Source organism: Penicillium canescens (assembly GCF_028828765.1).
Source record: "Penicillium canescens strain IBT 15451 chromosome Unknown utg000006l_segment0_segment0, whole genome shotgun sequence".
In the NCBI taxonomy this organism is placed as follows: Eukaryota; Fungi; Ascomycota; class Eurotiomycetes; order Eurotiales; family Aspergillaceae; genus Penicillium; species Penicillium canescens.
This window is the reverse complement of record NW_026703968.1, coordinates 4013219-4030289: the sequence shown is the minus strand read 5'-3', so window position 1 is coordinate 4030289 and position 17071 is coordinate 4013219. Positions and strand designations below refer to the sequence as shown.

Genomic DNA, 17071 nt, shown 5'->3' with positions numbered 1-17071 from the left:
CAAGATATGGTAGAAATCAAAATCAGACGACTGTGGGGGATATTTAGTTCTTCTTCCCCTTCTTGGGCACCTCCTTCAGGATATCGTCGAAGCTCATATTCGGGTTGAATCGACTGATGGGACGAGCGGGTGGTTCGATGGGAGCAATGCCCGCGGGAAGAGGCAGGGCTTCCAGTCCGGGGTAGATCGAATGGCGATGCTCCGACCGGGCGCCAGCACCAGGAGAACGTTGGCGCGGGATGGCAGGAGGAGGCGGAGTGAGGCCGCCGCCGGGGACCATCAAGGGGTAGGGTTCTGAGGAAGATCCGGCGGAGGAATGGTGACCCTGGTAGGGGGATGAGATGGAAGATTCGGCGTCCTCGTAGGTGGCATCTTCAATCATCGGAGGGTCAATCATAGCGCCTGTCTCGGCCCATTGCTGAGCTACCTGCCAACAGTGACTACGGCGGTAGACACCTTCGACACCGTTGATAACGACATCAGTCGGTAGGCTGACGACCCCAGCGCCGCCAGCAACTCCAAACCAGCTGCGAGCAGTCTTGGTGTCATTGTGGATCCAAGGAGCACCACCGCGGGGAGCAATGCAGAGGAAGTACTCGACGCCTTCGCTGAATTGGACATCGGGGACATCCACAACCAGCATGGGCAGGGCCTGGATGACGCAGTATAAGAAGATCCACTGACCACAGCGGAGATCGATGATATCATTAATGTTCCTGCCCTGGGCGCAGCGACGTTCGAATTGCATGAAGCTCTCGATGAACGGAGTAGGCCGCATGCTCTCACGAGTGTAGGAGCCCATCAACACAGCGTTGACGTCTGAGTTCTTGAGCTTCTTGGTACTCTGCTTGGCTTCCTTCTTGGCGTCCATGGGTTTCCGATGCAATGGCTGCAGCGAGGGGAACTGCGGAATGTCGAATGGAATGGGAGGCAGTACGGGCGGCGTACTGCGGTCATACTCGCTGAGAATATGACGCAGGGCGCGAACAGCCATCTCCTTGGGTTCAGAAGTAGCAGAAGCTTCACCTGTCCCTGAAACATCGATTGAGCGTGTTGTCAGTGATGTGCGATCAACCAGCAGGTCGTATAAGTCGGTGAAATCGTGATATAGATCGAGCAGGAGAAGACGGTTAAGACCATTCTCCTCAAACTCGTTCTTCTTCGAGCGGGCCTTTGGTGGCCACGAGCCGTACTTCTGTCTGTAGTATTGGATAGTGAAGCGACGGAATTCGTGGAAGCCGGCTTTCCAGTTCTTGAAGCGCACCACCTTACTTTCCTCGGAAGTGTTCGAGTTGGCGGAGCCAGAGAAGACGGAGGGGAAGTCGAAGTCCGCGAGTTTACCGTAGAGACCACGAAGACGGTTGTCGAGATCAATGAACGCTCGCTCCAGCCGCTTTTGTGTGATGGGGTGGATGAATGTGTACTTCGGGCTTCTGAGTTGCTTCAGCTCGTCCAATTTTCCGACACCGTGCACGAACCCTTCAATGTAGAGCGGATAGTAGCGTAGGCGCTCACCCAAAACGATGGCCTCGATAGTCTTCTCCCGGCTTCGGCGGACATCTGCCAAACGCAGTTCCTCACAGTAGTTGCTGAAGCTAGAGGTAGCGGTTTCACCAAAGTTGGAACCGTCCAAGTTTGAGAATTCGAAGCGGGCCAAGAGTACCGCCACATCCATGAAGATCGAGAACAGTGTTGCGGACTTGGGCGAGGCAATCAAAGACTGTCCGAGGAGGAATGCGAACAAGTTGCGGAACAAGAGGAGGGTCTCGGTATCATCTTGCTGCAGGCGCGCCTGGGGGTTAGAAACATCGCAGTTTAAGGGGATAGGCAGATAGAGATGAAGCTCCTGAACTTCCTCCGGGGTATCATCGACAAAAGCCATTCGCTGGCTTCCTGAACTGTCGTTGTCGTCGTCCTGGTCCTGCGGCGTCAACGAGGGCGACATCGGGTTGAGCGATAATGTGCGTGTGGGTTGCTCGAGATCATTCTTGGCATCGCTTCCGCGGGCGAGGTATGTGAGGGAGGGAGATTCAGCGAAGATGGTGGAATCGACCTTGAATGACGGGGCACGGCCGGTGTTCTGCGGAAACAGGTACACGTAGGTGTCGCCCTGTTCGTTCCAGAGTTCGGGGATCTGGAAAAGTCAATTCACCATTAGCTTCGGTTGAGCACTGGATTCGACGCTTCGTACCTGTTCTCCCCTAGACAACGGCGAAAGATCGTACACGACCTTCTGGTCGAGTCCAGCAATCCAGGCAGCCGGTAATTGAGGAGCGAGCGGCCTCTTGTCGATTGAGCTCGCGCGCGACCGACCCGGCATCCAACTCCTGCGCTTCGAGGGCGTGCTGGGTCTGGAGTCCGGGTTTGATCCCGGGATAGCCAGTCCTACCGAGCTAGAAGGTCGGCTCATATCCCGGCCCCTGCTCCGTGGGCGAGCATCGGATGGTGAGCTTGGGGCACTGCTCGCCAGATCATGGTTTACTGCTAGGAGGGAGGGAGGCGGCGGAAGACTTTCTAGGTCGAGAGGGTCCGGCATCGTACGGGGTTCTGAAGAAAACACCGCATTTGGGGTCGATACATGGCGGGTGGGCTTGGAACTGCTTCTCCGTCTGTTGGCGGTGTCTTGAAATCCTGGTGAAACAGGAGAGTTTTGTGAATCTCGATCTTTGGATCCCAGCGAGAAGAGGGAAGATATGCGCTTCGCCGACTTAACGGGAGCCGACAACATCTTGCCGGGTGTGTGAGAGAGAGGGAAGCTGGCGACTCAGGCGCAAGAAGGTGAGGCGCATGGAATGGGAGAGATGTACTTGGCAGGTCGAGGGGGGGGGAAAGGGGATAGGAATGGATCGGCAGGAGTGGGAAGAATGAGACAGGGAATGGGGAGAGACAGCAGGTAATGTAATGATAACTTATTATCTTATAATATTTTATGGCAAAAAAATTCGATCGGGTTCCTTTTTTGCCAATAATAGATGGAGTTGGCTGTGCATGTCTTGGATGTGGGCCTAATAAATTACAGAGGTTATATAGCAGCCTTATGTGTATGTGTACAGTAGTTACTTGTTACTTAAATAGTCACTTCATTACTCTACTTGCCAGTTGCCGTGGTATGTGAGACCTGACTGAACGCAAATATATATTCCCATGCAGTGACAATATAACCGTTGCAGTCACTAGTATTTGCTAGTCGATCTGATGCATATAATGCCGAGATCCGGGATTAATGGATATATGCAACTAGTATATAGTGACACATCTACTGTAACTTACTCGAGATACCTGAACTTGTAGTGTCTAACTTAACTTATAGTACTTGGGGGCTGTTTCTGCCCCTGGAATATTGTCCCACATCCCGATCTCGGATCCGATTACCTCACCAATATCCCGTACCGTTCGGAGTAACCAACTATTGGAGCTCATCTATATGGTCCACTGTTTACTTCGATCCTCCATTCATTCCCTATACTCACCATGACGGAACCAATCGACCTCCTATGCGGTTGGCATCCCTCAATCGCAAACCCAGCCTTGCTTTATGGCCCCGATGAAGGGTATGAACCACTTCGCATCCACATAGCCTCGTGGCTGAACACGTTCTATCAGCCTTGTGAGCCGATCTCGTTCCAGCGCATTTGCATCACCGGTGGGGCAAGCCAGAACCTTGCGTGCTTGCTACAAGTCTTTACAGACCCCGTCTACACACGCAATGTGTGGATGGTCGCACCGACCTATTACCTGGCAGCCCGGATCATGGATGATGCCGGGTTCGCCGGGCGCTTACGCGGGGTCCCCGAAGACGACGAGGGAATCGACCTAGACTTCCTGGAGCGGGAGCTACGCGCCGCGGAAGAGAATGCCCTGCAGTCTGGAAATACAGAGCCGGTATGACAAGTTACACTCTGTGCACCTGGGCTGAGGATCCCGTGCTATGCCACTGTGCCATCCGTTGTTGGATTCTGGACTGACGTGCTTCTCCCTTCCCTGCAGAAGCTGAAACCACCGAGGCCCTGGCGAAAGATCTACAAGCATGTCATCTATGCCGTACCGACTTTTGCGAATCCATCGGGGATGATCATGTCGTTGCGCAGACGGGAGGCGCTCGTTCGGCTGGCCCGTCGGTATGATGCGCTGATTGTCACGGACGACGTTTACGATTTCCTGCAGTGGTCAATTGTCCCGGCCGATGCTAATTTATTTGAGTGGGCAACGAAGCCTGAGGCGCATTTGTCTGACCGCGCATACATCCCAAGGCTGGTCGACGTGGACCGTTACCTGGACGGCGGTCCGGTCGATGAATGGGGACATGCAATAAGCAACGGCAGCTTCAGTAAGCTGATCGGCCCTGGGGCCCGCACTGGCTGGGCTGAGGCGTCTGAAAAGGTTGCCTATGGATTATCACAAACGTATGGAGCTGCGTGTCCTTCGCTGATCCCTTCATGATTACAAGCTAACCCAATATAACAGCGGCTCATCTCGATCGGGGGGCGCACCTTCACATCTCTGCGCCGCAATGATAGACCAAATGTTCCCCACTGAGATCCTTCAGAAGCATATCTGCGACGTTCTTCAGCCGCAATATGCGTTGCGGTATGACCGACTACTGTCGGCAATCAAGGAGCACCTCGTCCCACTAGGTGTGACAATCCCCGCACCAACCGCCGCAGCTGGAGGATACTTCATCTGGATCACTCTCCCAGCGCCGGTGCGCGCATCCGATGTGGTTGAGCGAGCGCAAACCGAGGAACAATTACGCATAGCCGCGGGTGATCTGTTCCAGATCCCTGGTGACGCTAAGGCCGGCAGTTTTTCGGACCATCTGCGCCTCTGCTTTGCGTGGGAAGAGTTGCGCCACTTGGAAGAAGGTGTGCGTAGGCTAGCACGCGTCTTGGAGCGTATTGTTTCGTAGGCTGTATTGGCTCCACGTCTAGCCACTTTAGACGTCCGGTCCGTACCGGTTCCCACTAGACGCGTGGCTCATGCACATATTGAACCATCTCAGTTATATAAGTAGGAGGTCTACTACGCGAGATGGAAGCATATAGCATGAACATCAATGCATACGTTAGTACCTGTGTACCTGTACATATTTCCCAGGTACCCGGTGTCGGATATATCTATTTTTGGCCAAACGATCTGATTAGTCAGGGAAGCGCTCAGCCCAACCTTGGAACCCTTCAAACCTTGGATTGTTGACCAAACAACTCACTTTCTGTTCTGTCTACAGTACTCCGTACTCCTGCTAATTACAATATGGCCTGTCCAATGTGGTCACAATGTGGGCAAAAGCCTCTGTCGGTCCATGTCCAGCACTAAGCCAGAAAAGAGCGGGCCCCTCATGTCTCAGGGGACCAAAAGCTTGGCTATCAGGATCACACGTTCCCTCATGCAGTCCTCTGCTTCGTTGTACAAGGACACGGTCTCAAATCCAAGACCTCCAAGAGTCGTGCCCGCATTAGTCGAATTCCAGTCACGGATCCTGCTTTCTCTCGCTGCCTTGTGAGCCCTCCATCACTAGGAATCTCCCGGAAGGCGGTACCGGAATGCCACCACATAACAACGGACCCCCTGACAACCCAGTTTGCCCAGTTGCGCGGGGCAGTGGATGTCGCCTGGCACTGTCAACACAGTGGTGCGCGTATCTAGGATCGGTATCTTCGACGCGCGTGCATTGCAGAGCGGACACGGTCCGCCTGTGTTGATGCACGATCATATTGACAATAGATGCGACTACGAGCGTCAAAGGTAACCAATTGACAAGAAACCACAATTGACAGACCGGATCTTTCTGATCAATCGGCAAATATCAGGCGAGATTATCGTGTGTGAAGGGGCTCCACCAAGGCATACAACAATGCTCGCCCTTGGCCATGAAGGGTCGGGAAAAGAGATCCCCCTTCTCCCATGCGACGGCAAATATCGAAGGAATGGATAATCATACCCTTTAGTTATATAGCACGTAGAAGCCCCAATCGCGGGCCTTTGATTTTGAGATCTCTGCTTTTTACTCCTATTTGCTTTATCCCTAATTTTGGGGTCAAATAATCAGTGGAGCCGATTCAGAACGAGTTACAAGTGTGGCTTGCCTTGAAACCCGATCGCTTCACATCAGCGCTACTTTTCTCACGCGATTCCTATATTGGTTAATCTGCAACACTCGGCTCAGTGATCACCATCCTTCAGCGTTTCACCCCGAAATATCGCGTTTCAAGCTTCGTCTCCGCCATACCCACACGAGCCTCCGATTGGCGGGGGACCTGAGGGCGCGTGTGATAGGGTGAAAAGGGGAAGTCTGAAGTCTTTTTTATAGAGTCAGTCACCCTTATTGTTTTTGTTCTTTGTTTCTTTCTATTCATTCGGGGAGAATCCTATTGTGTGGCGTTCCCTATACATTCATTTGGAAGGAGCTGTCTCCTTATACTTCCCTCGTTACCTCTTTTGTTTTTCCTGCATTTACGCTGCATATCGCTGCTGGTCTGCGACTCGACAGTTTACTCAGTACTGGTTACTGAACCTTCAATTTATTAGGTATTCATCTGATACTCATTTTACCCGCTGCTGGTGCGGCGATATCCTTGGAAAATGGCCGTTCTCCAAACATCCATTGCGATCTTTGTTGCCCATATCTTCCTCCTACTCGGTCTTCCTTCAGCTTTGGTTGGCGCTGTCCCGGTGACAGTCCCAGTTACGCCTGTCAAGAATGTACTCCAAGTTGCGACGAATGGGAAAACACCTGCTGCGTCCTCTTACTGGGTTGCCAACGTGAAGCGCCAGGGTACCGTGCCCTTTGTCAAGAGTGCCGACTATAAAGTGTTCCGAAATGTGATGGACTTTGGTGCCACTGGTAAGTCATCTATACTTTGAATTTGAAAGTGATACTTATGTCATGACAGGTGATGGATCTACCGATGACACTGCCGCTATCAACAAGGCCATCTCCTCCGGTGGTCGCTGTGGAAAGGGCTGCGACTCGTCTACCACTACTCCCGCCATCGTTTACTTCCCGCCCGGTACTTACGTTGTCTCCAAGCCGATCGTGCAGTACTACTACACCCAGATCGTCGGTGATGCTGTTGACCTGCCCGTCATCAAGGCCTCGCCCAAGTTCGCCGGTATGGCCGTGATTGACGCCGATCCATACGAGGACGATGGCTCCAACTGGTTCACCAACCAGAACAACTTCTTCCGTGCCATTCGCAACCTGGTCATTGATTTGACTAGCGTCCCCCAGGGCTCTGGTGCCGGTATCCACTGGCAAGTCGGCCAGGCCACCAGCTTGCAGAACATCCGCTTCGAGATGGTCAAGGGTGGTGGTGACGCCAACAAGCAGCAGGGTATTTTCATGGACAACGGATCCGGTGGCTTCATGTCCGATTTAACCTTCAACGGCGGTAACTACGGCATGTTCCTTGGTAACCAGCAGTTCACTACCCGTAATTTGACTTTCAACGGCTGCCATACTGGTATCTTCATGAACTGGAACTGGGCGTGGACCTTCAAGTCTGTTCAGATTAACAACTGTGGGGTTGGATTGAACATGTCTACTTCGCCTTCCAATCAGACTGTCGGCTCTGTGATGCTGCTCGACAGCAAGTTGACCAACACTCCCACTGGTATTGTCACTGCCTGGACCAAGAACAGCATCCCTGTCGGTGGTGGTGACCTCATTCTTGACAACGTGGACTTCTCCGGCTCCAAGGTTGCCGTTGCTGGCGTTGATGGTAAAAGCATCTTGGCTGGTGGCTCTGTCGTCGACAACTGGGTCCAGGGTAACACTTACACTCCCTCCAAGACTGTCAAGCGTGCCACCGAGGCTGAGTCTGAGGTGGTCACCGTCGTTCAGACTGTCATGCACACCGTCTTCGCCTGCCCCGCCTCTCACGGATTGGCCAGTGCTAGTGAGAGCGCTCCTGCTCCTGCTAAGACCGCTTCCATGGGCACTGCTGCCGCTCCTTCGCCGGTTCCAGCTGTCAGCAGCAATGTTGCCGAGCTCCCTCTTACCACTGGTGAACCTGGAAGGTCTGTCGTCGACTCGTCTAACACCGGTCTGCCTATTCTGGACACTTTGAACTCTCTGCTCGGTGGTGCCTCGGACACTCCCGAGACTTCTGAGGCTGTTCCTGCTGCCCCTGCTACCAGCCAGACTCCTGTTGCCTCTCAGGTCCCCGTCGTGTCTCAGGCTCCCGCTGTCTCTTCTGCTACCGGTTCTATCGTTCAGCAACCCGCCGGCACCGCTATCAACACTGCCCCCGTTGCCACTGCCACTGGTACCACCCAGAGCACCAACGGCGGCTCTGGATCTACCTCTGAGTCTGGCAGTGATAGCAGTGGCGGTACTGGCACTTGCGGTGCCCAACACGCCGTTTCTTCTGCTCGTACCCAAAGCACTATGAAGGTTGCCTCCAAGCCCGCAGGTCTTCTCAAGAACGGTGCCGTTTTCGAACGCTCCAAGCCTCTCTACGAGGAAATTGAGGCCTCCAACTTTGTCAGCGTCAAATCTGCTGGTGCCAAGGGTGATGGAACCACCGATGACACCGAGGCTATCCAGAAGATTTTCAACAGCTACAAGGACGGTCAGGTTATCTACTTCGACCACGGTGCCTATGTCATCACTTCCACCATCAAGATCCCCAAGAACATCAAGATCACTGGTGAAATCTGGCCTATGCTCATGGCACACGGCAAGAAGTTCGCCGATCAGGAGAACCCCGTTCCCCTCTTCCAGGTCGGCCAGAAGGGCGAGACCGGCTCTGTGGAGATGAGTGACCTCATCATCACTACTAAGGGTGCCGCCCCTGGTGCTATCCTCATGGAGTGGAACCTTGCCGGCGCTTCCCAGGGTTCCGCCGGTATGTGGGATGTCCACTTCCGTATTGGTGGTGCTGCTGGCACTGAGCTCCAGAGCGACACTTGCCCCAAGACCCCCAAGGAGAAGACCACCCCCAAGAAGGAGTGCATGGCCGCCTTCATGCTCCTGCACGTCACCTCCAAGGCCAGCGCCTACATCGAGAACTGCTGGTTCTGGACCGCCGACCACGAACTCGACCTCGAGGACCACAACCAGATCAATGTCTACACCGGCCGTGGTGTCCTCATCGAGTCCCAGAGCCCCGTCTGGCTGTGGGGTACCTCCTCCGAGCACCACCAGCTGTACAACTACCAGGTGTCCAACGCCAAGCATGTCTTCATGGGTCTCATTCAATCCGAGACCCCCTACTACCAGTCCAACCCTACCTCCCTGACCCCCTTCACTCCCCAGGACTCCTGGAAGGACCCCGACTTCTCCAACTGCACGACCAACTCTTGCCGCAAGGCCTGGGGTCTGCGTGTTCTGGAGTCGTCTGACGTCTTCGTCTACGGCGCCGGTCTCTACAGCTTCTTCGAGAACTACGCCCAGTCCTGCCTCAACGCCGAGGACTGCCAGGAGAATATGGTTGAAATCGACTGCTCGGATATCCACCTCTACGGTCTCAGCACCAAGGCTGCCGTCAACATGGTCACCTCTTCCCAGGGCAAGAGCATGGTTCCCCAGAAGCCAAACAAGAGCAACTACTGCTCGACCATCGCTCTCTTCCAGCAGACTGCCTAGAGTATCTCTATCCCGGTCTAGCCCCCTACTTTCCCATTCATTCCTCCGCCCACCTCCAACATCTTCCATTTCATTTCTCTTCTATTCCCTTTTTACAGATCCACACAATAGTGTGCGAATACCACCTCCTTCCCTCCCACATTCATTTTCTTAAATTGCTCTTCGGTTCAGCTTACTAAACGGGTTATAAATCTTGGCGGTTTCCTGTTTGATACCAACCCGGCATCGGTTTCACGAGATCATTAATAGATTCCTCTTCCTTTCTTCGCTTTTTCCTTTGCGATGATATACAATGCTATGAAAACTATTTTATGATCTTTCTTCTTTCAGGTGTGTAACTCGTTCGTATATCCGTGTATATAGCTTCAACTACGTAGTGAAATGGGATGGCATGATCGCAGTCTGGCATAGCAGACGGGTCGATATCAATGGAGACAGGACGCAACCAACCACTCCAACGCTCAGCTCAGGCGTAGAGAGCTGTCTCTGTAGGTGGCTATCGTACTGGACTTGAAGCTATATCATGAATGAACTGCCCATGTGTCACAAACACTCGAAGATACGCGCACGTTTGCGGAGAGGTCGCTTGCGTTTTGGGGGCCTTCTATGCCGTGTTACAGCGAAGTAGCTGTGAGAACCCTGCCAGGTTCAAGGAGTATAATGAATCCGGCCACGGATTCTATCCAGGAATGGTGACTTGGTGTAATAAAACTAATCGCTGCTTCAGAAGGCATTTAATACATGGTGTGATTATCTAAGCAGGCAAGCGAGGTGTTATGGATCATGCATGTCAGCCTTACTTAGACCTCGTACTGGAAGTTCTCAGGTTGTCCTGACAGTAGCTTGGTCTGTGCGGTTTTTGTGTTCATCAAGGTCTTGCAACGAAACAAAGGTTAATAAAGACAAGCCAAAGTATTACTCAAAGCTCCTTTTTCAAGAAATGCTCAGGCTTATGGGTAGTCTCATAGTCAACGTGAACATAAGCACGCTCGACGTCGGGAAGGGACTCAAGCTTGATCTGGAGTTCCTCGGCGACATCGTGGGTGGCGCGCAGGGTCTCGTTGGCTTCCATGACGACGTCGACTTCGACGAGAAGACGGGGACCGGAGGTGTATGCGCGCACAGTGTCGATGGCGGTGATAAAGGGGGAGTGGGTCATTGCTGTGGAGACAAGTCAGCATACGGATTTTTTTTTGAAAATACTCGGGAGCGAGATTGACATACAGATATAAGTAATAAGCTGCTGCATCTTGGTGTCGGCGGTGACACCAACCAGCAGCTGAAACTCGCCGTAGGCAGAGTGCAGCCACAGAACACTAACCAATGTGGACAGAATGATAGCGCCCATTGGGTCGACCCACCAGCGCAGCTTACTGCCACCAACGGAGGTCAAGATACCGAAGCCGTTGATGAACAGATCGTTGCGGTGGTCCTCCCACAGAATGCGAATCTGCGAGACTTGATTTCGCAAGGCCCAGCAGTACAGGAACAAGGCAAGTTTTGTTGCAAAGGCAACGGCAACAGCGATGATGGAGGGAAGATAAAAAGACTGGGTATCGTTCTCGGAGCCAACAGCCAGTTCACGGATCGAGAATGCAATCAGAATAAATGAGACGGCAGTCATGAGGAAGCAGAAACAGATATTTCCGGCTGTTTCGATACGGGCTTTTCCAGCGGGGAACTTGCGCGGATCGACACGGTTGACAGCCTTGTTGCAGAGGAGGAGGGTGAGGTTGGACATGGGATCGAAGATGGCATCGGCCATGGTTGTGAATAGAGACAGCGATCCGGAGGAAACGGCACCGTAGACCTGAACAACAGAGAGAATCACATTGGCAGCGAAACTGCCGTACACGGCAATGCGGTATTTGAGACGGTTATCGACGTTCAACTCGCGAGCGGCACGGCGGTGCTCCTCGACGGGCTTCAGCATGCGCTCGATATTCTCATTCTGAGACTCGTAGAAGCCCTGCAGCTTCTTGGTAATGAATGCCTGTTTTCCGAGACGACCGGTGTCCTTCACCAGGGCGGCAACCTTCCGGCCTTTAGTGGCATTGGCAGAATCACGCTTCCTAGAGGTATTGGCTCGGATCTGTCGGATCTCCTCCTCGGTCTTAAGCTTCGAGGCTAGCTGGAAAGGATCGTTTTCGGGGGTGTAGCGCGGTGGAGGTTGGCCTTCTTCGTCGCTCGCACTGCCGCTGCGGTGGTGTTGCAGCACAGTGAGTTCGTGTTCTAGTGCGGTGGAGGTTGCTTCGTTGGAGTGAGCCATCCTGTCGCGCTGCGACGGCGAGCTGCTCGTGTGGTGCAAGCTCTGGAAGGCATGCGGGTGATTGGAAAGACTCTGGCGAATATGTTCCTCCATGATGGGCGGATCGAACAATGAAAGAATGAGACAATGTAAGGGATGAAAGAAATGTTATTGAGAAAGCGGCAGTGCTTATCTCTTATCGCGCCGATCATAAACTGTTGAACGTTAACGTTAACTTACCTACAATGTATGTATGACTTACATTGCATAGTATTGGAATTGGAAGACGCTTTGCATAATTATACTTTAGCATATTTCACAGCTGCAGTGCCTTTCTGACAGGTACCTTGATGTGGGGTATTCCAAACTAGCTAGATATGGAGAACATAGCTAGGTACAATCCTAAAACGGGACCAAAGGACTTTAAGAAATAGTCGATACTACAGCTGCTTAATTCCTTTGAGAAAAATAATTCCAAAGAAATGTTTCGCGTTTACACTAGTTCGGTAGAAAGTTATGGTTCTAGTCCTAGTCCTATTATACTGAGATATGTATGTATGTGCAGGCTAACCAGGCTACCATCCTGTTCCAGACCAATTCACCCGTAGCCATTCGTGGGTGGCTCATCCACATTGAAGTTAAGGAACTAGTGGTTTATAAAGACGTCACCCGAAAGCGTATAGCATAGAGTCTTCTACAAGTACGGAGCACTTCTCCGTGCAAAGACGTGCGTTGCATCCTAGCTCGGTCATCCATTATTTTTGTTTATACTTGTCAAGGATCGTATCTACAGATATTGCTCAAAAGTATTTACCCACTACCCCACTTCAATTTTGGCCCGGCAACCAACCCACCATTTTATTTTTCTTCCTACACCACCCCTACGCATCCGATTCCAATGGAAACTGGCCCAAAACGTAGGAAAAAGGGTGAATTAACCCCTGAGCAAAGGTCAGCTATTATCTATGCTTATAAGAATGGTATTTCGTAGTCAAAACTAGCTGATAATTTTAGCTACACCCGTAAGACTATTTACAATACGCTTAAGCGCTTCGAGGAGCATAAATCGATCTAGTCCCTTTCTCGAACCGGCCGTCCTTCGAAGCTAGACTCTCGAGCTTGCACATCTCTCTATTTATAAGCGCGCCGGCACCCGTTTTGGACCTATAAATAGCTTAGTGCTGCGACACCCGGTTATCCGTCTCGGTCTACTATACAGCGAGTTTTGAAGCAATTCGGATTGTCAAAACGGCGCTCGAAGCAGAAGATACCAATTAAGCCCTCTCTCGTAAGAAGGCGGCTATTTTTTGCGAGAAAATGGCGGCGGGAAAGCTTTTAATCGTGGATCTTTTCGGACGAGTGTTCGGTGTAACGAACCTCGAACTTTAGACCACAATAGTGCTTCCGTACGACCTTGGAGGGCCTTCGAAAGGATCTCGTGAATGCTAAGGTTCACGTAAAAGATATTTCATAAATGGTTTAGGCCGGAATCTAGCTAGGTGGTCGGGCTAAATTGATTATCATAGAACGGGACGAAGAATCGCGGTTAGGGAGGGGTTATACTTCAAAATCGTATATTTCAACGCTCGAAAAAGGTCTAATACCAATCTACACCCCTAATTTAGTATTTCAGTAAGATAACGCGACGATTTATCTAGCGAAGGAGACGAAAGAGTGGTTTGGAACTCACGGAGTATACGTCGAGAATTAGCCCGCGCACTCACCCGATTTGAACCTAATTAAACCAGTATGGCGCTGGTTAAAATCGAAACTTTTTGCAATGTTTCTAGAGCTTATTGGCTAAGGAAGGTCGGAGGCAGACTAGCATTATTTTAAAAAAAAATGTCTGGTAGAAGTATAGATACGTATTAGATCAGTCGAAGATAGATGCGCTAATATTGAGCATGGGCAGACGTTTGAAGGCAGTGAGGAAGGCTAAGGGGTATTACACAAAGTATTAAGTGATTTTTCGAAAGTGCTATTATTAAGCAACCCTAAAATTTAAATATGTTATTATAGACTATAAAACGGTGGTGCTATATACTGTGTAAGTGATATATATATTTTGAGAGGGGACCCGAAAAAAGTGGAGTGGGTAAATACTTTTGAACGGGTATGTAGTCGCACCAGGCGATGATCGTGCCATGTAATCAAATCTGCTCATTGGTGGCCGATTAGGCGAATTGTCCCTGATTCGTATATGCATACAACGATAACATAGACTAACCGCAATCGATGAACTTCTCCTCGCAAAATAAAGTTTCAGCTCCCGAGGGTTTCGCCGTATAAATGGAGTCTTCATTGCTAGTCCCCTAACGGGCGGGGAAGGCGGGGCCCGGCCCCGGGCCGTAATTCACCAAATACTTCACTGGCATAATTCTATTTAAGTAGACGTCACAGCCTGCAGTTACTTCTTGACGGGTGCCTTGATACGAGGTATTCCAGCCTAGCTTAATAAGGCGTATACATTTAGCTTCAATCTCAAAGTGGGCGTATGACCTGGAACTGGAGTTTATTGCGCCACTGCGGAGAATGAGATCTCGCTTACTTCGTTAGGGCTTTTATGTCTTGTGCTCGCGGTTTTGCAATGCGCTTCTTTAGAGCTCAAGGGCCCAAAAGGAAAGGCTGTCTCTAACAGTATGCGTTGAGACCAAGACTCATGCTCCCAAATCCAAAGCGTGAAGTCCTCGATCATTGCAATGTAAATGAACAAGAACGGGAAGGGGCAACATCGTCGGGGTCTTGGCAAGGCCTCATCAAATAATTTTACCTTAGTCTGGTTTTCTTCCAGGCCTGCACACCGTCTGTGGTGGGGGTGGGTTCGAAGAGGTTTCAGAGTTTTGTTAGAAGTTACATCTTTCTTTGTGCTTTCGGAGCTGATATCACATTCTACTTCCGCTGACTCATATAATGGGAGAGGATCTTCTGAAGATTGTCATTATATCTCCCTGTTTAGTCATTAAAGGCATTCTGATTGGAACCGCAGAGGTCTTAGCACGAATAAGCGGACGCCCAGGCAGGGAAAGAGCGTGGATAATAGCATCTAACATGGCTGTTTTTATGCAAAGGCATAACTCCGAGACATTTTACTTCCGCTGACTCATATAATAGAAGAGGATCTTCTGAGGATCGTCATTATATCTCCCTGTTTAGTCATTAAATGCATTCTGATTGGAACCGCAGAGGTCTTAGCACGAATAAGCGGACGCCTAGGCAGGGAAAGAGCGTGGATGATGGCATCCAACATGCCTGTTTTATGCAAATGCCAACTCCGAGGGCCGAAACTGCAAGGGCAACATATATATCACATTCTTCTTCCCGATAATTGTTCCACCACACTTGACTGGATCTATTCAACAATACAGTATTTTGGTTGCCATTTCGAGCTATGTTGTCATCGATCTCTCTTTCGACGCTTATCCCTATAGCGCTTGCAGCCCTTATAATCCGGCTCATTATTTCTACAATCAGATTTCCAGCTCGTCTCTATCTCCCAGGTCCAGCTCTCAGCCGTTTCACAAATCTCTGGTACTTATGGCAAATGAAACGGGGTGATTTTCACCAGACAAACATCAGGCTGCATCAACAACATGGCCAGTATCATTCCTGCCAACCCTCACTCCCCTTGCTCATACCATTACTACAGGCCCGATTGTCCGTATAGCACCAAATTGGTACAGCATCTCTGATCCCTCGGCTACAAGGGTAATCTACGGTCATGGCTCTAAGTACCTAAAGTCGGAATGGTACGACGCCTGGAACTTTAGCAGCGACCTAAGTTTGACAAACCTGTTCTCCGAGAGGTCCTCTAAAAAGCATGCAGAGGATCGCAAAAAAGTCGCCTCGTTATATTCAATGACCTCATTGGTGGCATATGAGCCATTCGTGGACAATTGCATCGATATTTTCAAGCAGCGACTGGATGATTTTGCAATGAGGGACCAGTTCATTGATATGGGTCATTGGTTGCAGTGTTATGCTTTTGATGTTATCGGAAAAATTACTGTGCGTGTTATGGCTATCCTGCGCTTTACTACTCAATGAGCTTGTATTAACCAAAACAGTTCGGTGATCGGTTCGGGTTCCTCGATGCGGGCAAAGACGTAGGAAATATGATTGAGTTCCTCGATGGCGCCCTCACGGCAAGCTCCTATTTCGGCTTGTATGTCTGGCTATATCCAATGTTCATGAAGGTTGGCAAGTACCTAGGCATGGATCAAAGCTACGTGAATAACTTCAGCTTCCGACACATCCAAGAGGCAAAAGTAACCATAAAGAACTATCACGCCGATCTTCCGGCTCATATGACTATGAAAGTTGTTCTAGCCCAAGCACAGAATCCGGAGAAACTTTCCGACTACGATATACTTGTCACCGCTGGCTCGAATGTTGGAGCGGGAAGTGATACCACTGCTATCAGCTTAAGCTCGATTCTGTACCATTTGCTTCATGCCCCTGCATGTATGGAGAGACTGCGAGCGGAGATGAACTCGTCTGGGATCACTGGCAACCCGACATTCAAAGAGACACAGGAAATGCCATATCTTCAGGCTGTTATGAAAGAGGCCTTGCGTGTTCACCCCGCTACAGGATATCCATTGTTCCGCGTTGTTCCCCAGGGTGGGGAGGTACTTGCTGGTCAATTCTTCCCAGAAGGAGTAAGGGCCCCCTTCCCATGAAACTTAGTGAGTGCAGCTAACATGACTACAATGTGATAGACAAATGTTGGGGTAAACAGTTGGGTCTCACACTACGACACAAATATCTATGGACTGGATGCAGCTACCTTCAGACCTGAACGATGGCTCGAAGCGGATGAACAGCAGTCAAAATTGATGGAGCAAAACTTCATGCCGTTTGGTATGGGATCAAGAACCTGCATTGGGAAGAACATTTCATTACTGGAAATGAGTAAATTAATCCCAGTGTTGGTGCGAGACTTTGATTTCGAGTTGAGCCAGGACAACAGGGTTGATGGGTGGAGGACAAGGGCCAGATGGTTCGTCAAACCGAGAGATTTCAAGGTGCTACCTACGAGGAGGACATAGATATGACCTGTGATTGTTCCCAGGACCTTGTATATCTTCCAATTGCCTGATGTATCCTCTATCGCATTAACTTATCACTATTATACACTTCAGCCCAACCCCCCGCAAGCATGTATAGGAACCGACTTGTCCTGCTGCACTTTTTCCCTAGAGTAGGCATGTTCACCCTGATTACTCCTGAGCTATTCG

General features: G+C 50.7%; 5 protein-coding genes across 5 annotated transcripts; 3 read left to right on the top strand and 2 right to left on the bottom strand.

The window, feature by feature from the left end:
* Positions 1-43: 43 nt before the first annotated feature.
* N7446_010345 (uncharacterized protein) lies at positions 44-2728 on the bottom strand (the record flags this gene model as incomplete). Its single annotated transcript, XM_058519088.1, has 2 exons — positions 44-2134; positions 2192-2728. 2 exons carry the CDS (start codon positions 2726-2728, stop codon positions 44-46), a joined length of 2628 nt encoding a protein of 875 aa, XP_058369876.1.
* A 743-nt stretch (positions 2729-3471) lies between these two features.
* N7446_010344 (aminotransferase-like domain-containing protein) lies at positions 3472-4906 on the top strand (the record flags this gene model as incomplete). Its single annotated transcript, XM_058519087.1, has 3 exons — positions 3472-3882; positions 3988-4403; positions 4465-4906. The coding sequence occupies 3 exons, from the start codon at positions 3472-3474 to the stop codon at positions 4904-4906; spliced, it is 1269 nt and encodes a 422-aa protein (XP_058369875.1).
* A 1673-nt stretch (positions 4907-6579) lies between these two features.
* Positions 6580-9586, top strand: N7446_010343 (glycoside hydrolase family 55 protein; the record flags this gene model as incomplete). Its single annotated transcript, XM_058519086.1, has 2 exons — positions 6580-6841; positions 6891-9586. 2 exons carry the CDS (start codon positions 6580-6582, stop codon positions 9584-9586), a joined length of 2958 nt encoding a protein of 985 aa, XP_058369874.1.
* Positions 9587-10505: 919 nt separating this feature from the next.
* N7446_010342 (cation diffusion facilitator family transporter) lies at positions 10506-11948 on the bottom strand (the record flags this gene model as incomplete). The annotated part of the gene is made up of 2 exons (XM_058519085.1): positions 10506-10747; positions 10811-11948. The coding sequence occupies 2 exons, from the start codon at positions 11946-11948 to the stop codon at positions 10506-10508; spliced, it is 1380 nt and encodes a 459-aa protein (XP_058369873.1).
* A 3453-nt stretch (positions 11949-15401) lies between these two features.
* Positions 15402-16882, top strand: N7446_010341 (cytochrome P450; the record flags this gene model as incomplete). The annotated part of the gene is made up of 3 exons (XM_058519084.1): positions 15402-15839; positions 15899-16492; positions 16553-16882. Coding segments are annotated over 3 exons (1362 nt in total), but the record flags the coding sequence as incomplete, so codon positions are not given.
* Positions 16883-17071: the final 189 nt, after the last annotated feature.